Source organism: Podarcis bocagei, assembly GCF_964188305.1.
Source record: "Podarcis bocagei genome assembly, chromosome: 2".
NCBI lineage: Eukaryota > Metazoa > Chordata > Lepidosauria > Squamata > Lacertidae > Podarcis > Podarcis bocagei.
Window position 1 is genome coordinate 4,354,615 of NC_138126.1, and position 27,649 is coordinate 4,382,263.

At 42.6% G+C, this 27,649-nt stretch overlaps 2 protein-coding genes across 2 annotated transcripts; both read right to left on the minus strand.

Moving 5' to 3' along the window:
• Positions 1-189: 189 nt before the first annotated feature.
• Positions 190-8,283, minus strand: LOC308579721 (vomeronasal type-2 receptor 26-like; the record flags this gene model as incomplete). Its single annotated transcript, XM_081180653.1, has 5 exons — positions 190-1,088; positions 3,204-3,330; positions 5,565-5,795; positions 5,942-6,730; positions 7,975-8,283. 5 exons carry the CDS (start codon positions 8,281-8,283, stop codon positions 190-192), a joined length of 2,355 nt encoding a protein of 784 aa, XP_081036779.1.
• A 5,520-nt stretch (positions 8,284-13,803) lies between these two features.
• Positions 13,804-25,666, minus strand: LOC308579722 (vomeronasal type-2 receptor 26-like; the record flags this gene model as incomplete). Its single annotated transcript, XM_081180654.1, has 7 exons — positions 13,804-14,702; positions 15,774-15,900; positions 18,827-19,057; positions 19,189-19,977; positions 23,129-23,420; positions 24,084-24,107; positions 25,620-25,666. The coding sequence occupies 7 exons, from the start codon at positions 25,664-25,666 to the stop codon at positions 13,804-13,806; spliced, it is 2,409 nt and encodes an 802-aa protein (XP_081036780.1).
• Positions 25,667-27,649: the final 1,983 nt, after the last annotated feature.

Below are 27,649 nucleotides of genomic sequence, written 5' to 3' on the forward strand. Positions count from 1 at the left end.
TTTAATATCATTTTCTTCTAATTTAGCTAAGTACATTTTGTACTTTAGTAATTCAGTTTGAAACTTCTTAAGCAGCTTATGAAATCCTGCTATGGGTCATGAACAGTTTTACTCCAGTTGAGATTGTGGCTGGGACTTCTACCTGTACAATTTTATGATACCCCTAGAACTAAGGATCAAATGTCATATTTAGTTTTTTGCTGTCAGGTGCTCCTTTGTGTTCAAATCAGGCCTCAATATAATAATGTAGCATTTGGGAATGAAGATGCAGCCCAGGAGCCCAGCACTGGAGGCCAAGATGGAGAAAACCTGAACGGCTACCATGAATTTCCCCTTGGTGCTCAGGTAGGTGGGAACAAAGGACACCCAAACACTGCAGAAGACCAGCATGCTGAAGGTGATCAGCTTGGATTCATTGAAGGCCCCAGGCAGATTCCTTGCTAAGAAAGCCACCGTGAAGCAGATGGCAGCCAGGAAGCCCATGTAGCCAAGGGACCTGTATAACATGGCAATAGACCCTTCATTGCATTGGACAATGATCTCTCCAAGCTGGGAGCTGAGGTCAAAATCTGGGAATGGAGGAGAGATCCCCAGCCAGATGGTGCAGATGAGAACTTGCACGCTGGAGCAGGAAATGACAATGGAGTGGGCCAAACTCTTCCCCAGCCATCTCCTCACCTTGTTCCCTGGCTTAGTAGCCAGGAAGGCCAGGACTACAGTGATGGTTTTTGCCAAGACAGAAGAGACAGCAGCTGAGAAGATGATGCAGAAGGCTGTTTGTCGGAGAAGGCAGGTCACTTTCCTTGGCCTCCCAATGAAGAGGAAGCAGGACAAAAAGGAGAGCAGTAGAGACATGAGGAGGATGTAGGAGAGGTCCCTGTTGTTGGCCTTGACTATTGGGGTTTCTTTGTATTTAAGGAAGATTCCTAACACAAAGCCTGTGGTTAAGGATAAGGAGAGAGCAAGGGAAGCCAGGAGGCTCCCCAAACTTTCTTCATAGGACAGGAAGGTAAATATTTTGGGGACACATTGATCTCGGTCTTCATTTGGATGCTGATCTTCTGGACATCTGGTGCATTCATTAGCATCTGCATAGAGAAAAACACACTTCGGTATCCTAACATCAGTCACACACCTGAAATTTGCTGACAGCACTATTGCATTTGGTGATTGACAGGTTGGCAGCAGCACCCAACTGCTATTATTCACCGCGAAAAATTAACGTCTAGTGCAAAGACCAGGAAAAAATAATGAACCCCTGGATTAGACAACTGTGAGTTAAATGGATCAATAGATTGACTCAGTATAATGGCAGCTTCTTGTTATGTTTGAATACAGTGGTACCTCTGGTTAAGTACTTAATTTGTTCCGGAGGTTCGTTCTTAACCTGAAACTGTTCTTAACCTGAAGCACCACTTTAGCTAATGGGGCCTCCTGCTGCCGCTGCGCTCCTGGAGCATGATTTCTGTTCTTATCCTGAAGCAAAGTTCTTAACCTGAAGCACTATTTCTGGGTTAGCGGAGTCTGTAACCTGAAGTGTATGTAACCAGAAGTGTATGTAACCTGATTGTAACCACTGTATTGAGAAGCAGATGTGTTAAACCCCAACTTTATTTATAATAAATGGAAGCTAGAATAATAATTTCCAAAATAAAGTATTACATTAGTGTTCCATGATTCCTCCGAGGAAGTTGGAGTAGTATTATTGTGTGGCACTATCTCCTTTCCTGATCTGCTGGGACCTCTCAGAAATTGTCTCTCTGGCCCTACTGCTGACTGACTCCATGGCAGGACGCGAACCCTCCTGAAGCCACAGGTTTGGTGAACCCAATACACCCTGCCACTCTTGCCCACTTTCCCCTCACTCATCAAGAAAGTCCCCAGGACCTGATTCATTGACATGTGCTCCCTGCAACATTGGAGGTGTCCTTTGAATGCCTTTGAATACTACTTGCTGCAGATCACATGGGGGTGGGAGGGCTGTTCTTTCTATGCAGCAAGTCCTTTCTTATATCCTTAAGTTTTCTTAGGGGTGGGGAAAATATGGAGAGACCTGGTCTGAATAGAGACATTGGATTCATGTCTCATTACACATACGAAAGCTATTTTTGGTCATCTGCATACTATCCATTGCTACGTTCCTTTATGACTAATTGCAGTCGTTATCAGTCTTCAGCATATTTACCATGCCCATTGAGCTAATCACCCATCCCCAAGTAGCCTTCTGAGAAATACCCCACCCCACCCTCCCACTATATACAGTGGTACCTCAGGTTACATACGCTTCAGGTTACAGACTCTGCTAACCCAGAAATAAGAACTTTGCTTCAGGATGAGAACAGAAATTGTGCTCTGGCGGCGTGGCGGCAGCAGCAGGAGGCCCCATTAGCTAAAGTGGTGCTTCAGGTTAAGAACAGTTTCAGGTTAAGTACGGACCTCCAGAACGAATTAAGTACTTAACCTGAGGCACCACTGTATAAGGGTCTGGTGACTTCTGTTTCAGAGTAGCGCAGACATAGAACAAACTTAGTTGGTCTCTAAGGTGCTACTAGACTATATTTTCCTTTCCTTTCCTTATTTCCAGTGCTATTTTCTAGAAAAAGAGGTGCCTGTCAGGGCATGCTCTGAATCAGAGGATTGGGGATTGCATTCTCAGGCAGATCAGCTCCTTTCTGAAGAGGGAGAGACACAGACACCGAGCAGATTACACAAGAGTTACCTAGCTATGAGATAATGGAAAGAGAACAGAAGGGAGGGAAACATAGGAGAGTCTGGGGGACCCTCCCCCCACAAACTAGGAGGTCCATCTGTATTAGAGAACAAAGAATGCAGAGAGGAGAAGGAACTTCTCGTTGGCGCCAGGATGTTGTGCGGGGTAGAAGGGGGAGGATTTAGAGTAGCCAACTGCTCTCCTTGTGGAGGGATGTGGATCTTTGCTTGCAGCCAGATGACGGAATAAAAAGAGTATAAATTATAAAAGGTTCATTAATTCTTATTTGTACAGTTACCAAAGGGAGGCGAGGACTGTCCACACCTGACAGTGTTTGAATTCATCATGAATGCCTCCATTGTTCTCTGAGAATGCCAATGGTCCCCACCTGACAGATGATGGAGCTAGCCATTACTAACATCATGTTTGCAGTAGTTCAAATATTTGCCCCATCCTCCCATCAAAGGCCATTTTCTCTGAGATCCTCTCCTACCTTCCTGAGTGGAGATGGTTACTTCTGAGCAGGGAGAACAATCATAGCAGCAGGGCGGCTTCCCTTCCTGAACTTTTCTGGAATATCCAGGGAGACAGCTTTCTGTGCATCTTGAACGAGGCACGGTCTAGGCATGAAGAGAAAATTGAGCAAATTAAGGAGAAAGTGATAGGTGCATTTATGCCTTGGGACACAGATAATAGAATTTTGGAAGGATCCCGGAGAGGAGATATTTGCTTCCAATAACCTCAGGTGACCCCAGACCATATTTTGGGCAGTTACATTTTTTGGTGTTTTTTTTGCAGAGCTGCATGGCAGAGAAACCTTTTGGGTCTACTTCTGCCCCCGCCCTTAACATTGAAATCTCACATTTCTAAGCTACAATAGTATTACAAATTGCAATAGTAGATTAACAGTTAACAAGAAACAGGAGCATGGCATAAACCCTCATATGAACATCAGCAATAAAACAAGTCCTCTATCTGTTGCCATCACATCTGCCAATGATACTCCAGCCTTACCCAACCTGGTGCCCCTAAGATATCTTTGCATGATGTTGTCTGGGGTGCATGGGAGTTGTAGTCCACAATATTTAGAGGGCATCAAGGACAAGAAGCTACAGTTAGAACTGGGTATGGAAAAACTGATTTGTTCAAAATTGGGAAAGGAGTACGACAAGGCTGTATATTGTCTCCCTGCTTATTTAACTTATATGCAGAATTCATCATGCGAAAGGCTGGGCTGGATGAATCCCAAACTGGAATTAAGATTGCCGGAAGAAAGATCAACAACCTCAGATATGCACATGACACAACCTTGATGGCAGAAAGTGAAGAGGAATTAAAGAACCTTTTAATGAGGGTGAAAGAGGAGAGCGCAAAATATGGTTTGAAGCTCAACATCAAAAAAACGAAGATCATGGCCACTGGGCCCATCCCCTCCTGGCAAATAGAAGGGGAAGAAATGGAGGAAGTGGGAGATATTACTTTCTTGGGCTCCATAATTACTGCAGATGGTGACAGCAGTCACGAAATTAAAAGACGCCTGCTTCTTGGGAGAAAAGCAATGACAAACCTAGACAGCATCTTAAAAAGCAGAGACATCATTTTGCCAACAAAGGTCCATATAGTTAAAGCTATGGTTTTCCCAATAGTGATGTATGGAAGTGAGAGCTGGACCATAAAGAATGCTGATGGCCAAAGAATTGATGCTTTTGAATTATGGTGCTGGAGGAGACTCTTGAGAGTCCCATGGACGGCAAGAAGATAAAACCTATTACCGTATTTTTCGCTTTATAACACGCACCCGACCATAACACGCACATAGTTTTTAGAGGAGGAAAATCCGTAGGCATGCCACCCATAGGCATTCCCTCCATAACATGCACAGACATTTCTCCTTACTTTCTAGGAGGAAAAAAAGTGAGTGTTATGGTGCAAAAAATACGGTAATTCTGAAGGAAATCAGCCCTGAGTGCTGACTGGAAAAACAGATCGTGAAGCTGAGGCTCCAATACTATGACCACCTCATGAGAAGAGAAGACTGCCTGGAAAAGACCCTGATGTTGGGAAAGACTGAAGGCACAAGGAGAAGGGGACGACAGAGGACGAAATGGTTGGACAGTGTTCTTGAAACTACATGCATTAGTTTGACCAAACTGTGGGAGGCAGTGGAAGACAGGAGTGCCTGGCGCGCTGTGGTCCATGGGGTCATGAAGAGTTGGACAGGACTAAACAACAACCACAACAAAGCCAGGGAAATGTGTTCTGCTCTGCTTTGGAGATTCTCCAATTTATTTGAAATTTTATACATATTTACTCAAGAGCAGGTTCCACTAAACTCAGTGGGACATAGCTCAAAGGAAGCTCCCACAGGCTGAGATGACAGGCAGAATTCGTGACCAGGGAAAAGAGACGGCGGAAGAAGAATGGAGAAAATTTAAAAGATATCTTAAGGACTATTATAAACTTGATGAATGCTAGAATGTTGAGGTTCTCAGGAAAAAAGGGATACAGTGATATAAGAACAGATTATAGAAAAGATTAAAATGACAGAGGTCGGAAAGGAATATTTAGAAGTTGCTAAAAAAATTATGGACATTGGGATGCAGAAAGGGGGGGTATGGGGGAGTCCCGGAAAAGAGGTTTATGAAGAAATGTTATGAAACTATACGTGTTTGTATGTCTTTTTAGGTGTTTGTTTGTCTTTAAAAAATTCTGTAAAACCAATAAAAATTTAAAAAAATAAAACAAAGGAAGCTCCCACAAGATTGCAGTCAAAGCCTCATATGTACTATTCAAAATGTTATGAGAGCATAGCAGATGTCATAGATAACAAAATGGCAGATCCAATTTTTCCTACTTTCTTAAATCGCTTGGGCCACACAATTGCTTCTTGGTTAATGGTGAACTTCAGATTTGAGGACTTTAGTCTCTCTATTCTCCCAATTTTCACTCTATCATGAGAGTTATTAGGAAACAGCACCCAATTCACGATATCAAAGTCAACGGCCATTGCCCCATTCTCATCCAAGTACTGCCCATCAGCTGAAGTATTAGAGTAGAACTGGACTTCTTTCAAGAAACGATGAAGCTAGAATGACAGAGGAAAATCCAGCAATGAGTAAGCAGGGCTGAATTATGTAACATGGTTTCATGTTCTCCCTACATCCTAATCTTCTCTGAATAAGAACTAAAGTATCTCTCGCCTGGATTCATCTGACCATGCTAGATTATTACCTGCCATGGCTGTAGCTTTTGAAGTTCGAAGTTGCTTCCACCCAAAATCAACAACCTCTTTGACCTGGATGAATATGCGGCATTTAAAGCTTGAGCCACAGTTTGGATACTCAGGTAATTCACATAGCTGTCTTGGGACTGGATTCTTTCAATCTCTTCCTGGGGCGGCATCTTCACATTATCCTTCTCTCTGCATTTGGTCATACCTCTCACAGACAAGGCATGCCTGGAATAAGAACAATCAAATGCTTCTTCTGAATACGATTGACTAGCCAAGGACATTGGCCCATAGTAGTCCTTCTTCATCCTTTTTTTGGTCTTCATTACAAAGGACAAAGAGCCATGGGCATACCGGAAGCAGTCAATATCATGTAACAACATTTTGTTATGAAAAACTGTGGTTATCCAGACTTTCCCCCCAGTTTGTATCCTTTCAAGTAAGGACTCAACCTCTATGATTATGAAAAGTCCACTTTGAGAGTCTGCAAAGTAAACAAATACATTGACTTGTCTCCACAGGGCAGGTGCTTCATGGGGTATCCATAGCCAAGTTTCTCGTTGTACTCTTTGTGTGAAGGCAACACAAATTTCCCTTTTGTTCATTAGAGGTGTCAAGGTACTCAGGAAGCTTTCCCCATTGTCATTGTCTGGAGCAAAGAGGCCGACCCATGTCCACCTGAAATGCAGGAGGAGTTGGACCATCCCCTGGTACTGGGTTTCTTGGTTTGGTGTCATGCGGTAGACAAAAGGGGACTGGAATTTATCAGTAAGAGCAAAGCCATAACTGAGCTGGTAAAAGAAGAGAAAGAGAATGATGGCTTGTTTTTCAGAAAAACGATCCAGATGGTAAAGCTCTATAATCAAACTTCAATTAAAATGTCTGCTGCAGGAGAAGAAAAGTTTTCAGTAGGCCATATAAAGACAATAGGCTGGTCAAATGGTCCCAGGATTTTGGATATAATATCCCTATGGAAGAATGGGATAGATTGTGGAAGGAAGATCTGAGGTTTACTGTGTGCTATACCTTGAAAGAAATTTTTATGTTACATATGTGGTGGAAGTGGAGAAAAGTAAAGGAATTTTGGGAGAGAATACATAACGAATTTAAAAAGATATTTAAGATATCCTTTACAAAAAAAAACCTGAAGCCTTCCTACTAGGGTTAATGGGCACCGACATCCCCAAAAATGTGAGGAAAATATTTTTATATGCCACAGTTGCAGCAAGGATGCTAATAGCCAGTAATTGGAAGGGAGACTCAGTCCTGACCAAACTGGAGTGTCAAGCAAAATTGCTGGAGAGTTGGCACGAATGAATTCATTGGCAGGTCTGCAGTGACTGCTGCAAAAATGAGGAAAACCATAGGAAAACAAAATAATAGAGATTGATTTGGACTGATAAAGAAATGTGTGACATGTTAAAAGCATTTAGGATCCAGGATGGGCTGATGGGAAGTCATAATAGAAGTTATTTATAATGAAAGAAGCTAATCATGCTGGAATACGTATTATTCTATTTCTGAATGTACGCTTTCTTTTGGAATTCAATAAAGCATTTGAAGAAAGAAAGAAAGAAAGAAAGAAAGAAAGAAAGAAAGAAAGAAAGTCAGTAGGAAAGGGGCCTGTTTGTCCTCAACTGCAAGGGAGTTCCATAACCCTTCATCCCCTCCAACATCTGGGAGAAGAAAAGTCTAAGGAGTAAACCCTGCACAAATCCTCAGTCAGCTGAGTGGTGCTTTGCTTGCCTCCTTCCAGCAACTCCTGCAGCCAAACTTGTGCCAAATGTATTGCTCTGCTTTCCTTTGGAGCACAGCAGTGAGGCTGAGAGGGAGGTCTTGTCGTCTGGGCAACCCAGGATTTCTGTACCTACTGCCCAGGCTTGTGCGCCGTGGAGGTCACTTTGATACTGCCAACAGAGTGGTTTGACTACATCCCAGAGGCTCATTCCATTGTCTTTCAATGACATATGCCAACAACAACAACAACCATGTGGTTAATGTTGCCAGGTGTGTTTCACTTGGGCCAACTGATTACCTGTGGGATCTTGTAGATGCCCAATATGCTTGCAAGGTGTGTGGAGATGTCAAATTCACTCTTTTCAAGAACAGCTAGCAGCCTTTTCTGTTTCCCACAGTGGTAGTTTGGAATATTGATTTTCCCACCAGCAAGCAGGTCTGTCATGGAGTCAGAAGTCAGTCTTCCCTCAGAATAGTTATCATAGATGCTGTAGCCGAGGGTGATGTTGGGTAAGAGACTGGGGTTGTGATTAATATCCCGAACAGCAAGGGAGAAGGAAATAACGTGCGAGTTCTTCCTATCCACCCAGCTGTGAAAAAGCCACATTTTTTTTTGGTATTAATCAACGTAACTATGAAAAGAGGTCAAAGTAGAGCAAAGAGAGACAGAGATCTACCTGTACCTGTGTCTGCAGTATTTTTGCAAGGGAGGAGTATGGAAGAAAGACCAGAACACAAATCAGCCTCATTTCTGGTGACCTATGATTCTATGATTCTATGACCTACCAAAAGTCCCTTGAGCCAAAATGACCCCCAGGCTGCATTGCAAATGACTAAGCACAGTTGACATTTACAATTTGCAGCTGCATAGATTTTGTTGTGCATGGGGGAAAGAAATGTGTTAACATTTTATTTACTACAGAAAACTCGCAACTCAAACACATCCCAAAGCACTTCCAACCCTTTAGAAAACAAGTTATGCTTTGGAGAGCAGTACATGTCAAAAATACCAATAATTACTTAAAACACATTATAAGCTATGTTGCAACATGGTTTTTCACTAATAATAATAACAATAATTTATTTATATCCCACCCTTCTGGTTAGGTATACCCCACCCTTCTGGTTAGCCAGCATCTGCACAGAAACATAAAACCTGTTAACTAAGTGAAATAAATGAACTGAACTGAAATAAAATGAAATGAAATTTTTCAAGGATATCAGAAAACAAGTGTATCACGGAAAATGGTAAAATGGAAAATCAATGCATCATTGCTTACGAGTCAAGTCTGCTGATGGGGATGCTGAAAAAGGCGAAAGGAGGTTGATTGTTAAAGAATCCTGAAAAAGTGACTCCACTAATGAGGTGGTCTGCTAGCCAGTAAAAATTTGCAGCCAATATTTCCTCCTTTATTTGATTCAGTGGGCATTTTGCCCTCTGCTGCACCCCTTTGGTTGCAAGAGGCAGCAACACAAGCAGTGTTATCATTCTGGGTCTACCTGCTACGCTTTCCTTATAGCTGTTCCATCAAACATTAGCTGCTGGTCTTAATAAGGATAAGGATACTACTACTACTACTACTATATTATTTATACCCTGCCTATCTGGCTGGGTTTCCCCAGCTGCTCGGGGCAGCTTCCAACAAAATATTAAAATATAAGTCTGTTAAACATTAAAAGCTTCCCTAAACAGGGCTGCCTTCAGATGTCTTCTAAAAGTCTGGTAGTTGTTTTTCTCTTTGACATCTGGTGGGAGGGCATTCCACAGGGTGGGTGCCACTACCGAGAAGGCCCTCTGCCTGGTTCCCTGTAACTTGGCTTCTTGCAGCGAAGTGCTGGACCTCAGTGTCTGGGCAAACGATGGGGGTGAAGATGCTCCTTGAGGTAAACTGGACCGAGGGCGTCTTTCCTGGAAAGCCAGTCAGTCAAAATTTCTGATCTAGAAGGCAGCATCACACAGATGTAGCTTCCCATTTCACCTGCTCTATGTCTTGGCCCCAAGGATTTGTGTCACTATATATATATATATAATACATCCAACCTTTCAGGCACCGTTGAATAAAAAACTTCCTGCTGCCCTTAATTGCGATAATTACCTTATTGGTCCCAAAGGCAATATTCAACAGGTGAGGTGGGGGCTACTTGGACTCAGGAAAGAATAAAAATAGGTCACTGTGATTGTGATTATTGTTAAGGGAATAAAGTTGTCCCCTGCAACTTTATGGGAGCAGGTGCAGGGCAGGAGAAAACATGTTTACTCAACAGGCTGCCACGGATCATGAAGGGTAAAGGTGACTTTGGCAAAACATGATTGACATCAGAAGAGCCTTGATGTTGGATTAGGCCAAAGGCCCACAATGTCCAGCATCCTGTTCTCACAATGGCCAACCAGTTGACACAAAGGGAAACCCACAAGCTGGAGATGCCATTTTCCTACCTCCAAAGGAGGAGCGATAACATAGTGGTTAAGAGTGGTGGACTCATAATCTGGTGAACCGGGTTCGCTTCCCTGCTCCTCCACATGCAGCTGCTGGGTGACCTTGTACTAGTCATACTTCTCTGAAGTCTCTCAGCCCCACTCACCTCACAGAGTGTTTGTTGTGGGGGAGGAAGGGAAAGGAGAATGTTAGCCGCTTTGAGACTCCTTAGGGAGACTCTCAAATCCAAACTCTCCTCTTCTTCTCTGCCCTGGTTCCCTGTAACTTCACTTGTTGCAGTGAGGGAACTAGCAAAAGGCCTTCAAAGGGGGACCTCAGTGTCCAGGCAGAATGTCTGAGTGTAGATGTTCCTTCAGGTATACATGGCAGAGGCCAGTTAGGTCAGCACCAACACTTTGAATTGTGCTCAGAAACGTACTGAGAGCCTCTGAAGATCCTTTAGGACTGATGCTATATGGTCTTGGCGGCCACTCCCAATCAACTAGTCTAGCTGCCACATTGTGGATTAGTTGTAGTTTCCGAGTCACCTTCAAGGGTAGCCCCATGTAAAGCACATTATAGTAGTCCAAGCGGAAAATAACCAGGGCTTGAACCCTTTGGCAGATGATTCTTGATGAGGATGAAAAATGCAAGACTAGGAGAAAACTAGGACATGACTGAAGTTTTGGTTTTGGACTGGACATGGACATTGATTTTACATAGTCAGATAAGAGACAAATGGTCTCAGACAATTAAAGTTGTCAGACTTGTAGATAAAGAGAACTTGGTAAAGTTTTGTGACATCTTTGGCAATTGTCCATAGAAGATCCCAGGGCTGTTCAAAAGGGGAATTCAAATCAGGCGCACCGAGTTCTACCCAATATTATGGGTGCCCAGTGTGTAATTCCATAAAGAAGGCTGATCACCGAAGAATTGATGCTTTTGAATTCTGGTGCTGGAGGAGACTCTTGAGAGTCCCATGGACTGCAAGAAGATCAAACCTATCCATTCTTAAGGAAATCAGCCCTGAGTGCTCCCTGGAAGGACAGATCGTGAAGCTGAGGCTCCAAGACTTTGGCCACCTCATGAGAAGAGAAGACTCCCTGGAAAAGACCCTGATGCTGGGAAAGATGGATGGCACAAGGAGAAGGGGATGACGGAGGACGAGATGGTTGGACAGTGTTCTCAAAGCTTCCAGCATGAGTTTGACCAAACTGCAGGAGGCAGTGGAAGACAGGAGGGCCTGGCGTGCTCTGGTCCATGGGGTCATGAAGAGCCGGACACGACTAAATGATTACACAACAACAAAAGTGTGTACTTGTGACGTCATGTGTGTTTGTGATGTCACATCTTCGCTGCAAAAGGCAGGTCTGACATCTCCAATGTTGGACCACCCTAAACTTCCCACAATTCTTCCTCCCTTGTGCTGAATGGGTTTTCATCAGGTGTGAACATGCCATGTCTTGTTTTTGTTTATCTGACCCAGTAACTTGGAATTGGATCCATTTCACGGTCATTGGACACATGACCACCTATTGTAAATATTCATACCCTTACCACGCTGGTTCTTTAAGGGGAGGAGAGACCCCTTTTCTCTCCCCTTCTCTTATTGCTGCTTGGCTCTGCATTAAGCTGCTTCTCCTGCTGCTGACCACTAGGTGCCATCCCTTTTGCACCTCATCCATTAACAACTCTGCTGCTGGATAAAGTGAGTAGACCAAGCCAGCAATAATGGGAGCTCTCAGTTAAGATGAAATCCTCAACTCTGCCCCTTCTATCACTATTAGACACTCAGGGCCTACTTTGCTTTACCCAAGCTTCTAGCTCAACCAGACCCTGGTACAAAATAATGACAACTATGGGGAGGAGCATCATAAGAACATCAGATGAGCCCTTCACCTATGTTGGGATGAATGAGGCTAATATAGTCCAGCATCCTGTTCTCACATCAGCCAAACAGATACTCAAAGCATGCCTGTAAGCACACTGGAGCTGATTTCTGCAGCAATCTCCCAATGCATAATTCAGAACTAAGGCCCAGGATTCCTCTGAGCACATACTCACATCAGGAATTTATTTTTAGCACCAGAATTTGGGATTATATTGTAGTCACACAAAATTACACTCCTAATTCCCATCAATTTATCCTTACTGAGCAACCTCATTGAGGGATATGGTGGAGAAGGCCTTTTTTGTTGTTTGTTGTGCAGGATTTTAATTTATGGTTACCCCTCTAATGGTGTGAGATTAATCAAACGGAGATGTCTGACTGCGGGCAGCAATCGTACAGATTCTAGACAGATGAGGGGCTTGTCAGTTATTAAGACCATACAGAAAGACACCAGAAATAATGTCATAAAAGGAGATTTTACTTCAAGAATTAGAGTCTGAAATACAGGGAAGAAATCTGAAGGAACCAGCATGAGAGATCAGTATAAATTGACACATGCAAAGCAGCAAAGGTATTTCCAGAGAGACGGATTATGTCCAGGTGCAGCTATTTCTGAAGAGCAGACAATCGCTTGACTTAAAAACACTTGGTGCTATACTTTGAAATTGTTAGCATTGAAAATCAAGCATCATTTGTGATATTAAATTGTTGGCAAAGAAATGAGAAAATGCCTACACGAGGCCATTATCACATGCATACCGATATTCTCTAGATGAAACAAAACTTTAGCCAAGTTCTCTTTATGTCCAAGTCTAACAATTTAATTTTCCTGAGACCACTCATCTCCTTTCTTACTATCTAAAAACAATGTCCATGTCCATGTCCATGTCCGGTCCAAAACCAAAACTTTAGTCATGTCCTTCCATGTTCTGTGTTTTTCCTAGCCTTGCATTTTTGATCCTCATCAAGAGCCTTCTGCCAAAACCATCTCACTTCTCATAAACTATTTGTAAATGTGTATCAACTTTGTAGATACCGGCTGAGACCCTACCTGCCCGCAGAACGTCTCCCCAGAGTGGTGCAGGCCCTGGTTGTCTCCCACTTGGACTACTACATTGTACTTTACATGGGGCTACCCTTGAAGGAGATTCAGTGACTACAACCAATCCACAATGCGGCAGCTACACTGGTTGATTGGGAGTCGCCGCCCAAACCGTGTAACATTAGTCCTAAAGGATCTTCACAGGCTCCCAGTACGTTTCTGAGAATGCTCCCAGTACGTTTCTGGACACAGAGATTTAGCTACGAGGGCCTTCTGGTGGTTCACTCACTGCGAAAAGTGAGGTTACAGGGAAGCAAGCAGAGTGCCTTCTCAGTTGTGGCACATTCACCCCGCCCCATGTCAACGTGATAAAGAATTACATAACTTTTAGAAGGCATCTGAAAGCAACTCTGTATCAGGAAGTTTCATGTTTTATTATGTTTCAATATGTACTGTAAGCCTCCCAGAGTGGTTGGAGAAATAAATTATTACTACTATTATTAGTAGTAGTAGTAGTAGTAGTAGTAGTAGTGGTATTAGTTGTATCAGAATCCCATACGACTTTTAAAGATATCCCTATGTACCCAGTTCAATATCATTTTCTTCTAATTTAGCTAAGTACATTTTGTACTTTAGTAATTCAGTTTGAAACTTCTTAAGCAGCTTATGAAATCCTGCTATGGGTCATGAACAGTTTTACTCCAGTTGAGATTGTGGCTGGGACTTCTACCTGTACAATTTTATGATATCCCTAGAACTAAGGATCAAATGTCATATTTAGTTTTTTGTTGTCAGGTGCTCCTTTGTGTTCAAATCAGGCCTCAATATAATAATGTAGCATTTGGGAATGAAGATGCAGCCCAGAAGCCCAGCACTGGAGGCCAGGATGGAGAAAACCTGAACGGCTACCATGAATTTCCCCTTGGTGCTCAGGTAGGTGGGAACAAAGGACACCCAAACACTGCAGAAGACCAGCATGCTGAAGGTGATCAGCTTGGCTTCATTGAAGGCCCCAGGCAGCTTCCTGGCTAGGAAAGCCACCGTGAAGCAGATGGCAGCCAGGAAGCCCATGTAGCCAAGGGATCCATAAAACATGGCCACAGATCCTTCATTGCATTGCAGGATGATCTCTCCAGGTTGGAAGTGCATGTTTGAGTCTGGGAATGGAGGAGAGATCCCCAGCCAGATGGTGCAGATGAGAACTTGAACACTGGAGCAGGAAATGACAATGGAGTTGGCCAGACTCTTCCCCAGCCATCTCCTCACCTTGTTCCCTGGCTTAGTGGCCAGGAAGGCCAGAACCACAGTGATGGTTTTTGCCAAGACAGAAGAGACAGCAACTGAGAAGATGATGCAGAAGGCTGTTTGTCGGAGAAGGCATGTCACTTTCCTTGGCCTCCCAATGAAGAGGAAGGAGGACAAAAAGGAGAGCAGTAGAGACATGAGGAGGATGTAGGAGAGGTCCCTGTTGTTGGCTTTGACTATTGGAGTTTCTTTGTATTTAGTGAAGATTCCTAACACAAAGCTGGTTTTTAAGGATAAGGAGAGAGCAAGGGAAGCCAGGAGGCTCCCCAAACATTCTTCATAGGACAGGAAGGTAAATATTTTGGGGACACATTGATGTCTATCCTCATTTGGATGCTGATCGTCTGGACATCTGGTGCATTCATTAGCATCTGCAGAGAGGAAAACACCCTTCAGTATCCTAACATCAGTCACATTCCTGAAATTTGCTGACAGCACTATTGCATTTGGTGATTTTTCAGAAGGAAAAACTATGGAGAAACCTAGTCTGAATAGAGACAATGGATTCATATCTCATTACACATGCTAAACTATTTTTGGTCACCTGCATACTGTCCCTTGCTTTTTTCCTGTACGACTAATTGCAGTCATTATCAGTCTTCAGCAGATTTACCCATTGAGCTAATCAGCCATGCCCTAGTACCCTTCTGAGAAATACCCCACCCCACCCTACCACTATATATAAGGGTCTGGTGACTTCTGTTTCAGAATATCTGAAGAAGTGTGCATGCACACCAAAGCTCAGGCCTAGAACAAACTTAGTTGGTCTCTAAGGTGCTACTATTTTATTTTATTTTATTTTATTTCCAGTGCTATTTTCTAGAAAAAGAGGTGCCTGTCAGCGAATGGTCTGAATCAGAGGATTGGGGAATGCATTCTCAGGCAGATCAGCTCCTCTCTGAAGAGGGAGAGACACAAAAACTGCACAGATTAGAACAGAGTTACCTAGCTATGAGATAATGGAAAGAGAACAGAAGGGAGGGAACAGCGAGCAAGGATGTCATAGGAGAGTGTGGGGGACCCCCCTCCCCACAAACTAAGAAGTCCATACGTATTAGAGAACGAAGGATGCAGAGAGGAGAAGGAACTTCTTGTTGGTGCCAGGATGTCATGGGGGGGGGTAGAAGGGGGAGGATTTAGAGTAGCCAACTGCTCTCCTTGTGGAGTGATCTTTGCTTGCAACCAGATGACGGAATAAAAAGAGTATAAATTATAAACTTCTCATTAATTCTTATTTGTGCAGTTACCAAAGGGAGGCGAGGACTGTCCACACCTGACAGTGCCGGAACTCACCATGAATGTCTCCATTGTTCTCTGAGAATGCCAATGGTCCCCACCTGACAGATGATGGAACTAGCCATTACTAACATCATGTTTGCAGTAGTTCAAATATTTGCCTCATCCTCCCATCAAAGGCCATTTTCTCTGAGTTCCTCTCCTACCTTCCTGAGTGGAGATGGTTACTTCTGAGCAGGGAGAACAATCATAGCAGCAGGGCGGCTTCCCTTCCTGAACTTTTCTGGAATATCCAGGGAGACAGCTTTCTGTGCATCTTGATTGAGGCACGGTCTAGGCATGAAGAGAAAATTGAGCAAATTAAGGAGAAAGTGATAGGTGCATTTATGCCTTGGGACACAGATAATAGAATTTTGGAAGGATCCCGGAGAGGAGATATTTGCTTCCAATAACCTCAGGTGACCCCAGACCATATTTTGGGCAGTTACTTTTTTCTTTGATTTTTTGCAGAGCTGCATGGCAGAGAAACCTTTTAGGTTCTTCTGATCCCCCCGCCTTTAACACTGAAATGGAATTGTTTGCAATTATATTAGCCAATAGACTAAAAAAAATACTAAATGAATATATACCGTATTTTTTGCACCATAACACTCACTTTTCCCTCCTAGAAAGTAAGGGGAAATGTCTGTGCGTGTTATGGAGGAAATGCCTACGGGTGGCATGCCTACAGATTTTCCTCCTCTAAAAACTACGTGCGTGTTATGGTTGGGTGCGTGTTATAGAGTGAAAAATACGGTACATCAAGATCAAGCAGGGTTTTTACCAGGTAGACAAATGAAGGAGAATATAATAGAATACCTGGAGGGTAAAAATGAAAGTAAAGCGGCAATGATGTTTATAAATGCTGGAAAAGCCTTCGATAATATTTCTTGGAAATTCCTGACAAAGTTTTTAGAACAAATTAGATGTGATTCTAAATTTTTAAAAGGAATAGCAGCAATTTATTCAGAACAAAAAGCAGAATTAATTATAAATCAGGTGATAATGGACGATTGTAAGATTCAACAAGACAAGGATGCCCATTATCACCATTACTATTCATCCTGGTACTGGAAGTACTTGCCAGAAATATAAGAGCAGACAAAGAGATTATAGATGTAAAAACTGGGAAAAGTGAGTTCAAGTTAAAAGCATATGCAGATGATTTAGTGGTAACAGTGGAAGAACCCAAAATGTCACTCCCTAAAGTAATAGAAAAGATTCAGAAATTTGAGGAAGTTACAGGATTTAAGTTAAATAGGAATAAAACTAAATTATTAGTTAAAAACATGAAGGAAGAAGAAAGAACCGAATTAGAACAAAACATTGAGATTGAAGTCCATTAAAAAGTTAAATATTTAGGGATTTGGTTAACATCAAGAAATATAAACCTATTTAAAAATAACTATGAAAAAATTTGGCTTGAGGTAAAAAGAAATGTAGAAATATGGAGCAGAATGAATCTCTCAATCTTAGGAAAAATATCAGCGATTAAAATGAATGTGTTGCCAAAAATGCTATTTCTTTTTCAATCAATATCAGTTATCCTGAAAGATGAATGCTTTAAAAAATGGCAGAAAGAGATTTTAAGATTTATCTGGGGGGGCAAAAGAACTGGATATGGAACAACTGACTGGTTCAAAATTGGGAAAGGAGTACGGCAAGGCTGTATATTGTCTCCCTGCTTATTTAACTTATATGCAGAATTCATCATGCGAAAGGCTGGTCTGGATGAATCCCAAGCCGGAATTAAGATCGCCGGAAGAAATATCAACAACCTCAGATATGCAGATGGCACAACCTTGATGGCAGAAAGTGAGGAGGAATTAAAGAACCTTTTAATGAGGGTGAAAGAGGAGAGCGCAAAATATGGTCTGAAGCTCAACATCAAAAAAACGAAGATCATGGCCACTGGTCCCATCACCTCCTGGCAAATAGAAGGGGAAGAAATGGAGGCAGTGAGAGATTTTGCTTTCTTGGGCTCCATGATCACTGCAGATGGTGACAGCAGTCACGAAATTAAAAGACGCCTGCTCCTTGGGAGAAAAACGATGGCAAACCTAGACAACATCTTAAAAAGTAGAGACATCACCTTGCCAACAAAGGTCCATATAGTTAAAGCCATGGTTTTCCCGGTAGTGATGTATGGAAGTGAGAGCTGGACCATAAAGAAGGCTGATCACCGAAGAATTGATGCTTTTGAATTATGGTGCTGGAGAAGACTCTTGAGAGTCCCATGGACTGCAAGAAGATCAAACCTATTAATTCTGAAGGAAATCAGCCCTGAGTGCTCACTGGAAGGACAGATCGTGAAGCTGAGGCTCCAATACTTTGGCCACCTGATGAGAAGAGAAGACTCCCTGGAAAAGACCCTGATGTTGGGAAAGATTGAGGGCACAAGGAGAAGGGGACGACAGAGGATGAAATGGTTGGACAGTGTTCTCGAAGCTACAAACATGAGTTTGACCAAACTGCGGGAGGCAGTGGAAGACAGGCGTGCCTGGCGTGCTCTGGTCCATGGGGTCATGAAGAGTCGGACACGACTAAATGACTAAACAACAAATGGAAAATTGATTTCAAATTTACAGATTGTTCTTTGCTGAAAGAAAATTATATGAAGATGATGTATAGATGGTATATGACTACAGTGCAGTTAGGAAAACTGTATAAAACTAGCTCAAATATGTGTTGGAAGTGTAAGGAAAAGGAGGGGACATTTTACCATATGTGGTGGGATTGTAATGAAATTTTAAAAAATTGAAATGATATACAATTAATTGAAGAAAATGTTCTATCTAACATTTGTTAAGAAACCTGAAGCATTTCTGTTAGGGATTGTAGGAAAAGATCTGCCAAGGAAGTTGAAAAATATCTTCATGTATGCGACAACAGTGGCGAGAATCTTAATAGCACAAGGATGGAAGAACGAGGAAACCCCGACTAAAGAACTATGGCAAGAGAAACTGATGGACTATGCAGAACTGGCAAAATTGACACATAAACTACAGGACAAGGATAACTGTGACTTTAAAGATGAATGGGAAACTTTTACAAAGTATTTAAAGAAGCAACAAAGCGAACTGGACTCCTTGGCAGGCTTTGAATGCTTCAAGAAAGCATCCACAAGATTGCAGTCAAAGCCTCATATGTTTTATTCAAAATGTTATTAGAGCATAGCAGATGTCATAGATAATAAAATGGCAGATCCAATTTTTCCTACCTTCTTAAATAGCTTGGGCCACACAATTGCTTCTGGGTTAATGGTGAACTTCAGATTTGAGGACTTTAGTCTCTCTATTCTCCCAATTTTCACTCTATCATGAGAGTTATTAGGAAACAGCACCCAATTCACGACATCAAAGTCAACGGCCAGTGCTCCATTCTCATCCAGGTACTGTCCATCAGCTGAAGTATTAGAGTAGAACTGGACTTCTTTCAAGAAATGATGAAACTAGAATGACGGGGGGAAATCCAGGAATGAGTAAGCAGGGCTGCGTTATAAACATGGTTTCATGTTCCCTCTGCATGCTAATCTTCTCTGTATCTCTTGCCTGGATTCATCTGCCCATGCTAGATTATTACCTGCCATGGCTGTAGCTTTTGAAGATCCAAACTGCCTCCACCCACAATCGACATCCTCTTTGACCTGGATGAATATGCAGCATTGAAGGCCTGAGCCACAGCTTGGATACTCAAGTAGTTCACATAGCTGTCTTGGGACAGGATTCTTTCAATCTCTTCCTGGGGCAGCATCTTCACATTATCCTTCTCTCTGCATTTGGTCATACCCCTCACAGACAAGGCATGCCTGGAATAAGAACAATCAAATGCTTCTTCTGAATACTGTTGACTAGCCAAGGACATTGGCCCATAATAGTCCTTCTTCATCCTTTTTTTGGTTTTCATTACAAAGGACAAAGAGCCATGGGCATACCGGAAGCAGTCAATATCATGTAACAACATTTTGTTATGAAAAACTGTGGTTATCCAGACTTTCCCCCCAGTTTGTATCCTTTCAAGTAAGGACTCAACCTCTATGATTATGAAAAGTCCACTTTGAGAGTCTGCAAAGTAAACAAATACATTGACTTGTCTCCACAGGGCAGGTGCTTCATGGGGTATCCATAGCCAAGTTTCTCGTTGTACTCTTTGTGTGAAGGCAACACAAATTTCCCTTTTGTTCATTAGAGGTGTCAAGGTACTCAGGAAGCTTTCTCCATTGTCATTGTCTGGAGCAAAGAGGCCGACCCACGTCCACCTGAAATGCAGGAGGAGTTGGACCATCCCCTGGTACTGCGTTTCTTGGTTTGGTGTCATGCGGTAGACAAAAGAGGACTGGAATTTATCAGTAAGAGCAAAGCCATAACTGAGCTGGTAAAAAAAGAGAGAATTGTGGCTTGTATTTCAGGATTAAGACTGGATACTTCTATGTGAAAGATGCTGACAGATTTATTCAAACATCACTGTTTTTTTTTGGAATTTAAACAACATTTTTTAAAAGTTCAAGCAATTCTTATACCGATTAATGGCAAAATTCTCTATGAAGTTAAGAAAGAGTCAATAAAAAAATGATCAAGAAGGTAAAACTCAATAATCAAACTTCAGTTAAAATGCCTGCTGCAGGAGAAGAAAAGAAAAGTTTTCTGTAGGCTTTAGAAAGTCAGTAGGATGTTCAAATGGGCCTAAGAATTTGGATCTAATATCCCTATGGGAGCATGAGAAGGATTGTGGAAGGAAGATCTTGTCAGTATTTAGTCAGGGCGCAGCCTGACCCCCTCCTCTGGCAACCTGCACAGAATTTTGTTTAATCGGTTGCCACCAATGTGATTTTAACTAATTTTTATAATGAAATTTTTTTAGAATGTGTCATTATTTGATTGTTTATTTGATTGTTGTTAGCCGCCCTGAGCCCGGCTCAGCTGGGGAGGGCGGGATATAAATAAAATTTATTATTATTATTATTATTATTATTATTATTTGAAAAGGAACGAGTTCTGACCTTCTTTGCCTGGTCCTCAGACCCTAGTCAGCACAAAGAGTCCTTGAGAAAGAGTACTTTGCAGAATGCTGCTTTTATTCTTAAAAGACATCTCCTCCAACCATGACTAACAGCTTTATACATACACCAAACTCAGCCAACTTTCTGCCATTCAAGCAACCCTCCACCACACACAATCAATGACTACTCTATATATACAGATATTTGTAGGTGAAAGGTTCATGAGTCATGCAGGCTTTGCCGATTCACTGTAGGCCGCTGACTCATGCTGACTTTGGTATTAAAGAAACAGCGGCTAACTTTAAGCTGTGACAGATCTGAGGTTTACTGCATGCTGTACCTTGAAAGAAAATTTTATGAAAATGCTCTATCGCTGGTATTTAACTGTTAATAGCCAGAAACTGGAAGGGAGACTCAATCCCGACCAACTGGAGACTCAATCCCGACCAAACTGGAGTGGCAAGAGAAATGGCTGGAGCATGCAGAATTGGCACGAATGATGGGGAAACTAAGAGACCACATGGAACAAACATTTAGGAGAGAATGGAACTTGTATAGAAAATATCTCAGTGAGCACCGTAAAAATATGAATTCACTGGTAGGTCTGCAGTGACTGCTGCAGAAATGTAGAAAATCATAGGAAAGCAAAATAATGGAGATTCATTTGGAATGATTAAAAAAAAAAGTGTGACACGTTAAAAGCATTTAGGATCCGCAGTGGGCTGATAGGAAGTTGTTATAAAAGTTATTTATAATGAAAGAAGCTAATCATGTGGGGATATGCATTTTTCTTTTTCTGAATGTACGCTTTTTTGGAATTCAAAAGAGCATTTGAAGAAAGAAAGAAAGAAAGAAAGAAAGAAAGAAAGAAAGAAAGAAAGAAAGGGGCCTGTCTGTCCTCATCTGCAAGGGAGTTCCATAACCCTTCATCCCCTCCAACATCTGGGTGAAGAAAAGGCTAATGAGTGAACCCTGCACAAATCCTAAGTCAGCTGAGTGGTGCTTTGCTTGCCTCCTTCCAGCAACTCCTGCAGCCAAGCTTGTGCCAAATGCATTGCTCTGTTTTCCTTTGGAGCACAGCAGTGAGGCAGGGGAGCAGGTCTTGTCGTCTGGGCAGCCCAGGACTTCTGTACCTACTGCCCTGGCTTGCACACTTTTTTGACAGAATTACAAGCCTGGTAGATGAAGGGAACTCAGTGGATATAGCCTACCTTGATTTCAGTAAGGCATTTGACAAGGTGCCCCATGATATTCTTGTAAAGAAGCTGGTAAAATGCGGTCTTGACTATGCTACCACTCAGTGGATTTGTAACTGGCTGACTGACCGAACCCAAAGGGTGCTCATCAATGGTTCCTCTTCATCCTGGAGAAGAGTGACTAGTGGGGTGCCACAGGGTTCTGTCTTGGGCCCGGTCTTATTCAACATCTTTATCAACGACTTGGATGATGGACTCAAGGGCATCCTGATCAAATTTGCAGATGACACTAAACTGGGAGGGGTGGCTAACACCCCAGAGGACAGGAACACACTTCAAAACGACCTTGACAGATTAGAAAACTGGGCCAAAACAAACAAGATGAATTTTAACAGGGAGAAATGTAAAGTATTGCACCTGGGCAAAAAAAATATGAGAGGCACAAATACAAGATGGGTGACACCTGGCTTGAGAGCAGTACATGTGAAAAGGATCTAGGAGTCTTGGTTGACCACAAACTTGACATGAGCCAACAGTGTGACGCGGCAGCTAAAAAAGCCAATGCAATTCTGGGCCTCATCAATAGGAGTATAGCATCTAGATCAAGGGAAGTAATAGTGCCACTGTATTCTGCTCTGGTCAGACCTCACCTGGAGTACTGTGTCCAGTTCTGGGCACCACAATTCAAGAAGGACACTGACAAACTGGAACGTGTTCAGAAGAGGGCAACCAAAATGGTCAAAGGCCTGGAAACGATGCCTTATGAGGAACGGTTAAGGGAGCTGGGCATGTTTAGCCTGGAGAAGAGGAGGTTAAGGGGTGATATGATAGCCATGTTCAAATATATAAAAGGATGTCACATAGAGGAGGGAGAAAGGTTGTTTTCTGCTGCTCCAGAGAAGCGGACACGGAGCAATGGATCCAAACTACAAGAAAGAAGATTCCACCTAAACATTAGGAAGAACTTCCTGACAGTAAGAGCTGTTTGACAGTGGAATTTGCTGCCAAGGAGTGTGGTGGAGTCTCCTACTTTGGAGGTCTTTAAGCAGAGGCTTGACAACCATATGTCAGGAGTGCTCTGATGGTGTTTCCTGCTTGGCAGAGGGTTGGACTCGATGGCCCTTGTGGTCTCTTCCAACTCTATGATTCTATGATTCTATGATTCTATGAGGTCACTTAGATACTGGTAACAAAGTGGTTTGACTTCATCCCAGAGGCTCACTCCATTGTCTTTCAAGACAGACAGATGCCAACAACAACAACAACAACAACCATGTGGCTAATGTTGCCAGGTGTGTTTCACTTTTCACTTGGACCCATTGATTACCTGTGGGATCTTGTAGATGCCCAATATGCTTGCAAGGTGTGTGGAGATGTCAAATTCACTCTTTTCAAGAACAGCTAGCAGCCTTTTCTGCTTCCCACAGCTGTAGTTTGGAATATTGATTTTCCCACCAGCAAGCAGGTCTGTCATGGAGTCAGAAGTCAGTCTTCCCTCAGAATAGTTATCATAGATGCTGTAGCCGAGGGTGATGTTGGGTAAGATCCTGGGGTTGTGATTAATATCCTGAACAGCAAGGGAGAAGGAAATAACGTGCGAGTTTTTCTTATCTACCCAGCTGCGAAAAAAGTGTGTCACACAGTCAGCCTCAATTCAGTGAAAATGAAAGTCACATTCTTTTTTGTATAAAAGCAGCTAGGAAAATAGGTGAGTAAGTAGAGCAAAGAGAGTCATAGGTCTACCAGTACATGTGTCTGCAGTAATTTTGCAAGGGAGGAGTGTGGAGGGAAGACTAGAACACAAATCAGCTTCATTTCTGGTGACCTACCAAAAGTCCCTTGAGCCAAAATGACCCCCAGGCTGCATTGCAAATGACAAAGCACAGTTGACATTTACAATTTGCAGCTGCATAGATTTTGTTGTGCATGGGGGAAAGAAATGTGTTCACATTTTATTTACTATAGAAAACTTGCAACTGAAACACATTCCAAAGCACTTCCAACCCTTTAGAAAACAAGTTATGCTTTGGAGAACAGTACATGCCAAAACTCCTACTAATTACTTAAAACATATTATAAGATGTGTTGCAACATGGCTTTTCACCAATAAGAGTAATAATAATTTCTGGTTGGGTTTTCCTAGCCACCATCTGAACAGAAACATAGAACTCTTTAAATAAATGAAATGAAATGAAAAATTTCAAGGATATCACAAAACAAGTGTATCACGTGAAATGGAGACTACGTAGGAAGCAGAAATATATCAATGCATCATTACTTACGAGTCAAGTCCGCTGACAGGGGTGCTGGAAAAGGTGAAAGGAAATTGAGCATTAAAGACTCCTGAAAATGTGACCCCACTAATGAGGTGGTCTGCTAGCCGGTAAAAATTTGCAGCTAATTTTTGCTCCTTGATTTGATTCAGTGGGCATTTTGTCCTCTGCTGCATCCCACTGGTTGCAAGAGGCAGCAACACAAGCAGTGTTATCATTCTGGGTCTACCTGCTACTCTTTCCTTGTAGCTGTTCCACCCAACACTAGCTGCTGGTCTTAATAAGCCCCAAATTCATGCAAATCAGAGATTGCAGTAAATTGACAAATGTACCTTCTCACTTCACCTGCTCTATATCTTGCCCCCCTAGATTTTGTGACACAGTATATATCTTATAGATCCAACTTTTCTGGCACAGTGGAATAAAAAACTTCCTGCTGCCCTTAATTGCGATATTTACCTTATTTGTCCCAAAGGCAATATTCAAGCGGTGGGGTGGGGGCTAGTTGGACTCAGGAAAGAATAAAAATAGCTCACTGTGATTCTGATGATTGTAAAGGGAAGAAAGATCTCCCCTGAAACTTGATGGGAGCAGGTGCAGAGCCGAAGAAAACATGTTTACTCAATAGGCTGCCACAGATCATTAAGGGTAAAGGTGACTTTGGCAAAACATGATTGACATCAGAAGAGCCCTGAGGTTGCATCAGGCCAAAGGCCCACAAAGTCCAGCATCCTCTTCTCACAATGGCCAACCACTTGACACAAAGGGAAGGCTACAAGCTGGAGATGAGAGCAGAACTTTCCCTACATGCCATTTTCCTACCTCCAAAGGAGGAGTGATAACCAATGGCTTCAAGTTGCAGGAAACAAGATTCCAACTAGACATACGGATAAACTTTCTGACAGTAAAAACTGTTTGACAGTGGAACGTCTCCCTCTGGAGGTTGTGTGCTCTCCTTCCCTGGAGGTTTTTAAGCAAATGTTGGACCTATACAATGAATTCAAAAAACCAACAAAAGTACTGAAACTCTCAGTAAAAGACCCAGAGAGAGTGCATTGCAGCATCCCAATCTTGAATTCAAGGGTGTGCCCATTTGAGTAAATCCAGTTATTGTCATGGAAGCCCTTAAGTCCTAATTGGGCCCAATGGCAAGTTCTGCAATGGTTTGGTCCTCCAAAACTATGCCAGAGACCACCTGTGCCAGCTCAGTCAGTGGTGTCCCTGGGCATGGTTCATACACCATCAACATCCCCTAGCTGTCTCTCCAGCCCAACAAATACATTCCAAGAGCTAGAGATATTGTTGGAACGGAAATAATGCTTCTATGGACAATTGCAGCAGGGCAATTGTCCATTGCAGATCCCAGGGCTGTTCAAAACATAAAAATCCAAAAGGGGAGTTAAAAATCAAGCGTGCTGAGTTCCACCCAACATTATGGGTGCCCAGTGCGTGCTTGTGACGCCACCTGTGCTTGTGACCTCACTCCTCATCGCTGCAGCAAGAGGGTCCAACATATCCAATGTTGGACCACCCTAAACTGCCCACCATTCTTCCTCCTTTGTGCTGAATGGGTTTTCATCAGGTGTGAACATGCCATGTCTTGTTTTTGTTTATCTGACCCAGTAACCTGGAATTGGATCCATTTCACGTTCTTTGGATACATGACCACCTATTGTAAATATTCATACCTTTACCACTTTTTACTTTTTTTAAAAAAACTTTTACCACATACCTTTTTAAGGGGAGGAGAGAGCCATTTTCTCTCCCCTTCTCTTATTGCTGTTTGACTCTGCATTAAAGTGCTTGTTCTGCTGCTGACCACTAGGTGCCATTTCTTTAATCTGGGCATTGGCCGTCCCTTTTGGACCCCATCCATTATCACCTGTGCTGCTGGATAAAGCGGGTGGGTCAAACAAGCAAAAATGGGAGATCTCAGTTAAGATGAAATTCTCAATTCTGCCCCTTCTATCACTATTAGACTCTTAGGGCCTACTTTGCTTTACCCAAGCTTCTAGTTAAACCAGAGCCTCGTACAAAATAATGACTATGGGGAGGGGCATCATAAGAACATCAGATGAGCCCTGCACCTATGTTGGGATGAATGAGGCTAATGTAGTCCAGCATCCTGTTTTCACATCAGCCAAAGAGATACCCCAAGGATGCATAGAGCGGATTTCTGCAATGCGTAATTCCAACGCGTAATTCAGAACTAAGGCCCAGGATTCCTCTGAGCACAGGCCCACATGAGAAATTTATTCTTAGCACCAGAATATGGATTTATATTGTGTCACATAAAATTACTCTTCTAATCCCCCTCAATTTCTTTTACCTGACGCAACCTCATTGAGGGGTGGGGTGGAGAAGGCCTTGTTTGTTGTTTGTTGTGCAGGATTTTAATATAGGGTCACCCCTCTGATGGTTTAGGATTAATCACACTGAGATGTCTGACTGCAGGCAGCAATCCTACAGATTCTAGACGGGTGAGGGGCTTGTCAGTTATTAAGACCAAACAGAAAGACATCAGGAACAATATAATAAAAGGAGATTTTACTTCAAGGATCAGAGTGTGAAATACAGGGGGGAAAATCTGAAGGAAGCAACACGAGAGCTCAATATAAACTGACACATGCAAAGCAGCAAAGGCAATTCCAGAGAGACGTATTCTGCCCAGGTGCAGCTATTTCTGAATAGGAGACAACTTTCTATGCTTTCAAATTACTTTTATCAAGAATCATTTGTGATATTAAATTGTTGGCATGGAAATGAGAAAATGCCTACATGAGGCCATTATCACATGCATACCAATATTCTGTAGATGGCACAAAACTTTAGCCAAGTTCTCTTTATGTCCAAGTCTGACAACTTTAATTTTCCTTAGACCACTCATCTCCCTTCTGACTATCTAAAATCAGTGTCCATGTCCATGTCCATGTCCATGTCTATGTCCAGTCCAAAACCAAAACTTCAGTCATATCCTTCCATGTTCTTAGTTTCTCCTAGACTTGCATTTTTGATTCTCATCAAGAGTCATTTGCCCAAACCATCTCTCTTCTCATAAACTTTTTGTAAGTGTTTATCATTTTTTTAGATACTGGCTGAGACCCTACCTGCCTGCAGACTGTTTCCCCTGAGTGGTGCAGGCCCTGGTGACCTCCCGCTTGGACTACTACAATGTGCTTTACATGGAGTTACCCTTGAAGGAGATTCAGTGATTACAACTAATCCACATTGCGGCAGCTAGACTGGTGCCTGGGAGTGGCCACCGAGACAATGTAACATCGGTCCTAAAGGGTCTTCACTGGCTCCCAGTACATTTCTGAGCACAATTCAAAGTGTTGGTGCTGACCTTGAAAGCCCTTGACAGCCTCAGCCCTGTATACCTGAAGGAGTGTCTCCACTCCCATCGCTACACCTGGACACTGAGGTTCCCTTCCGAGAACCTTCTGCTGGGTCCCTCATTGCAAGAAGCAAGAGTTACAGAGAAAAAGGCAGATGGCCTTTTCGGTTGTTGCACCCTCTCTGTGGAACACCCTCCCCCCTCGGATGTCAAAGAGATAAAGAACTAAATAACTTTT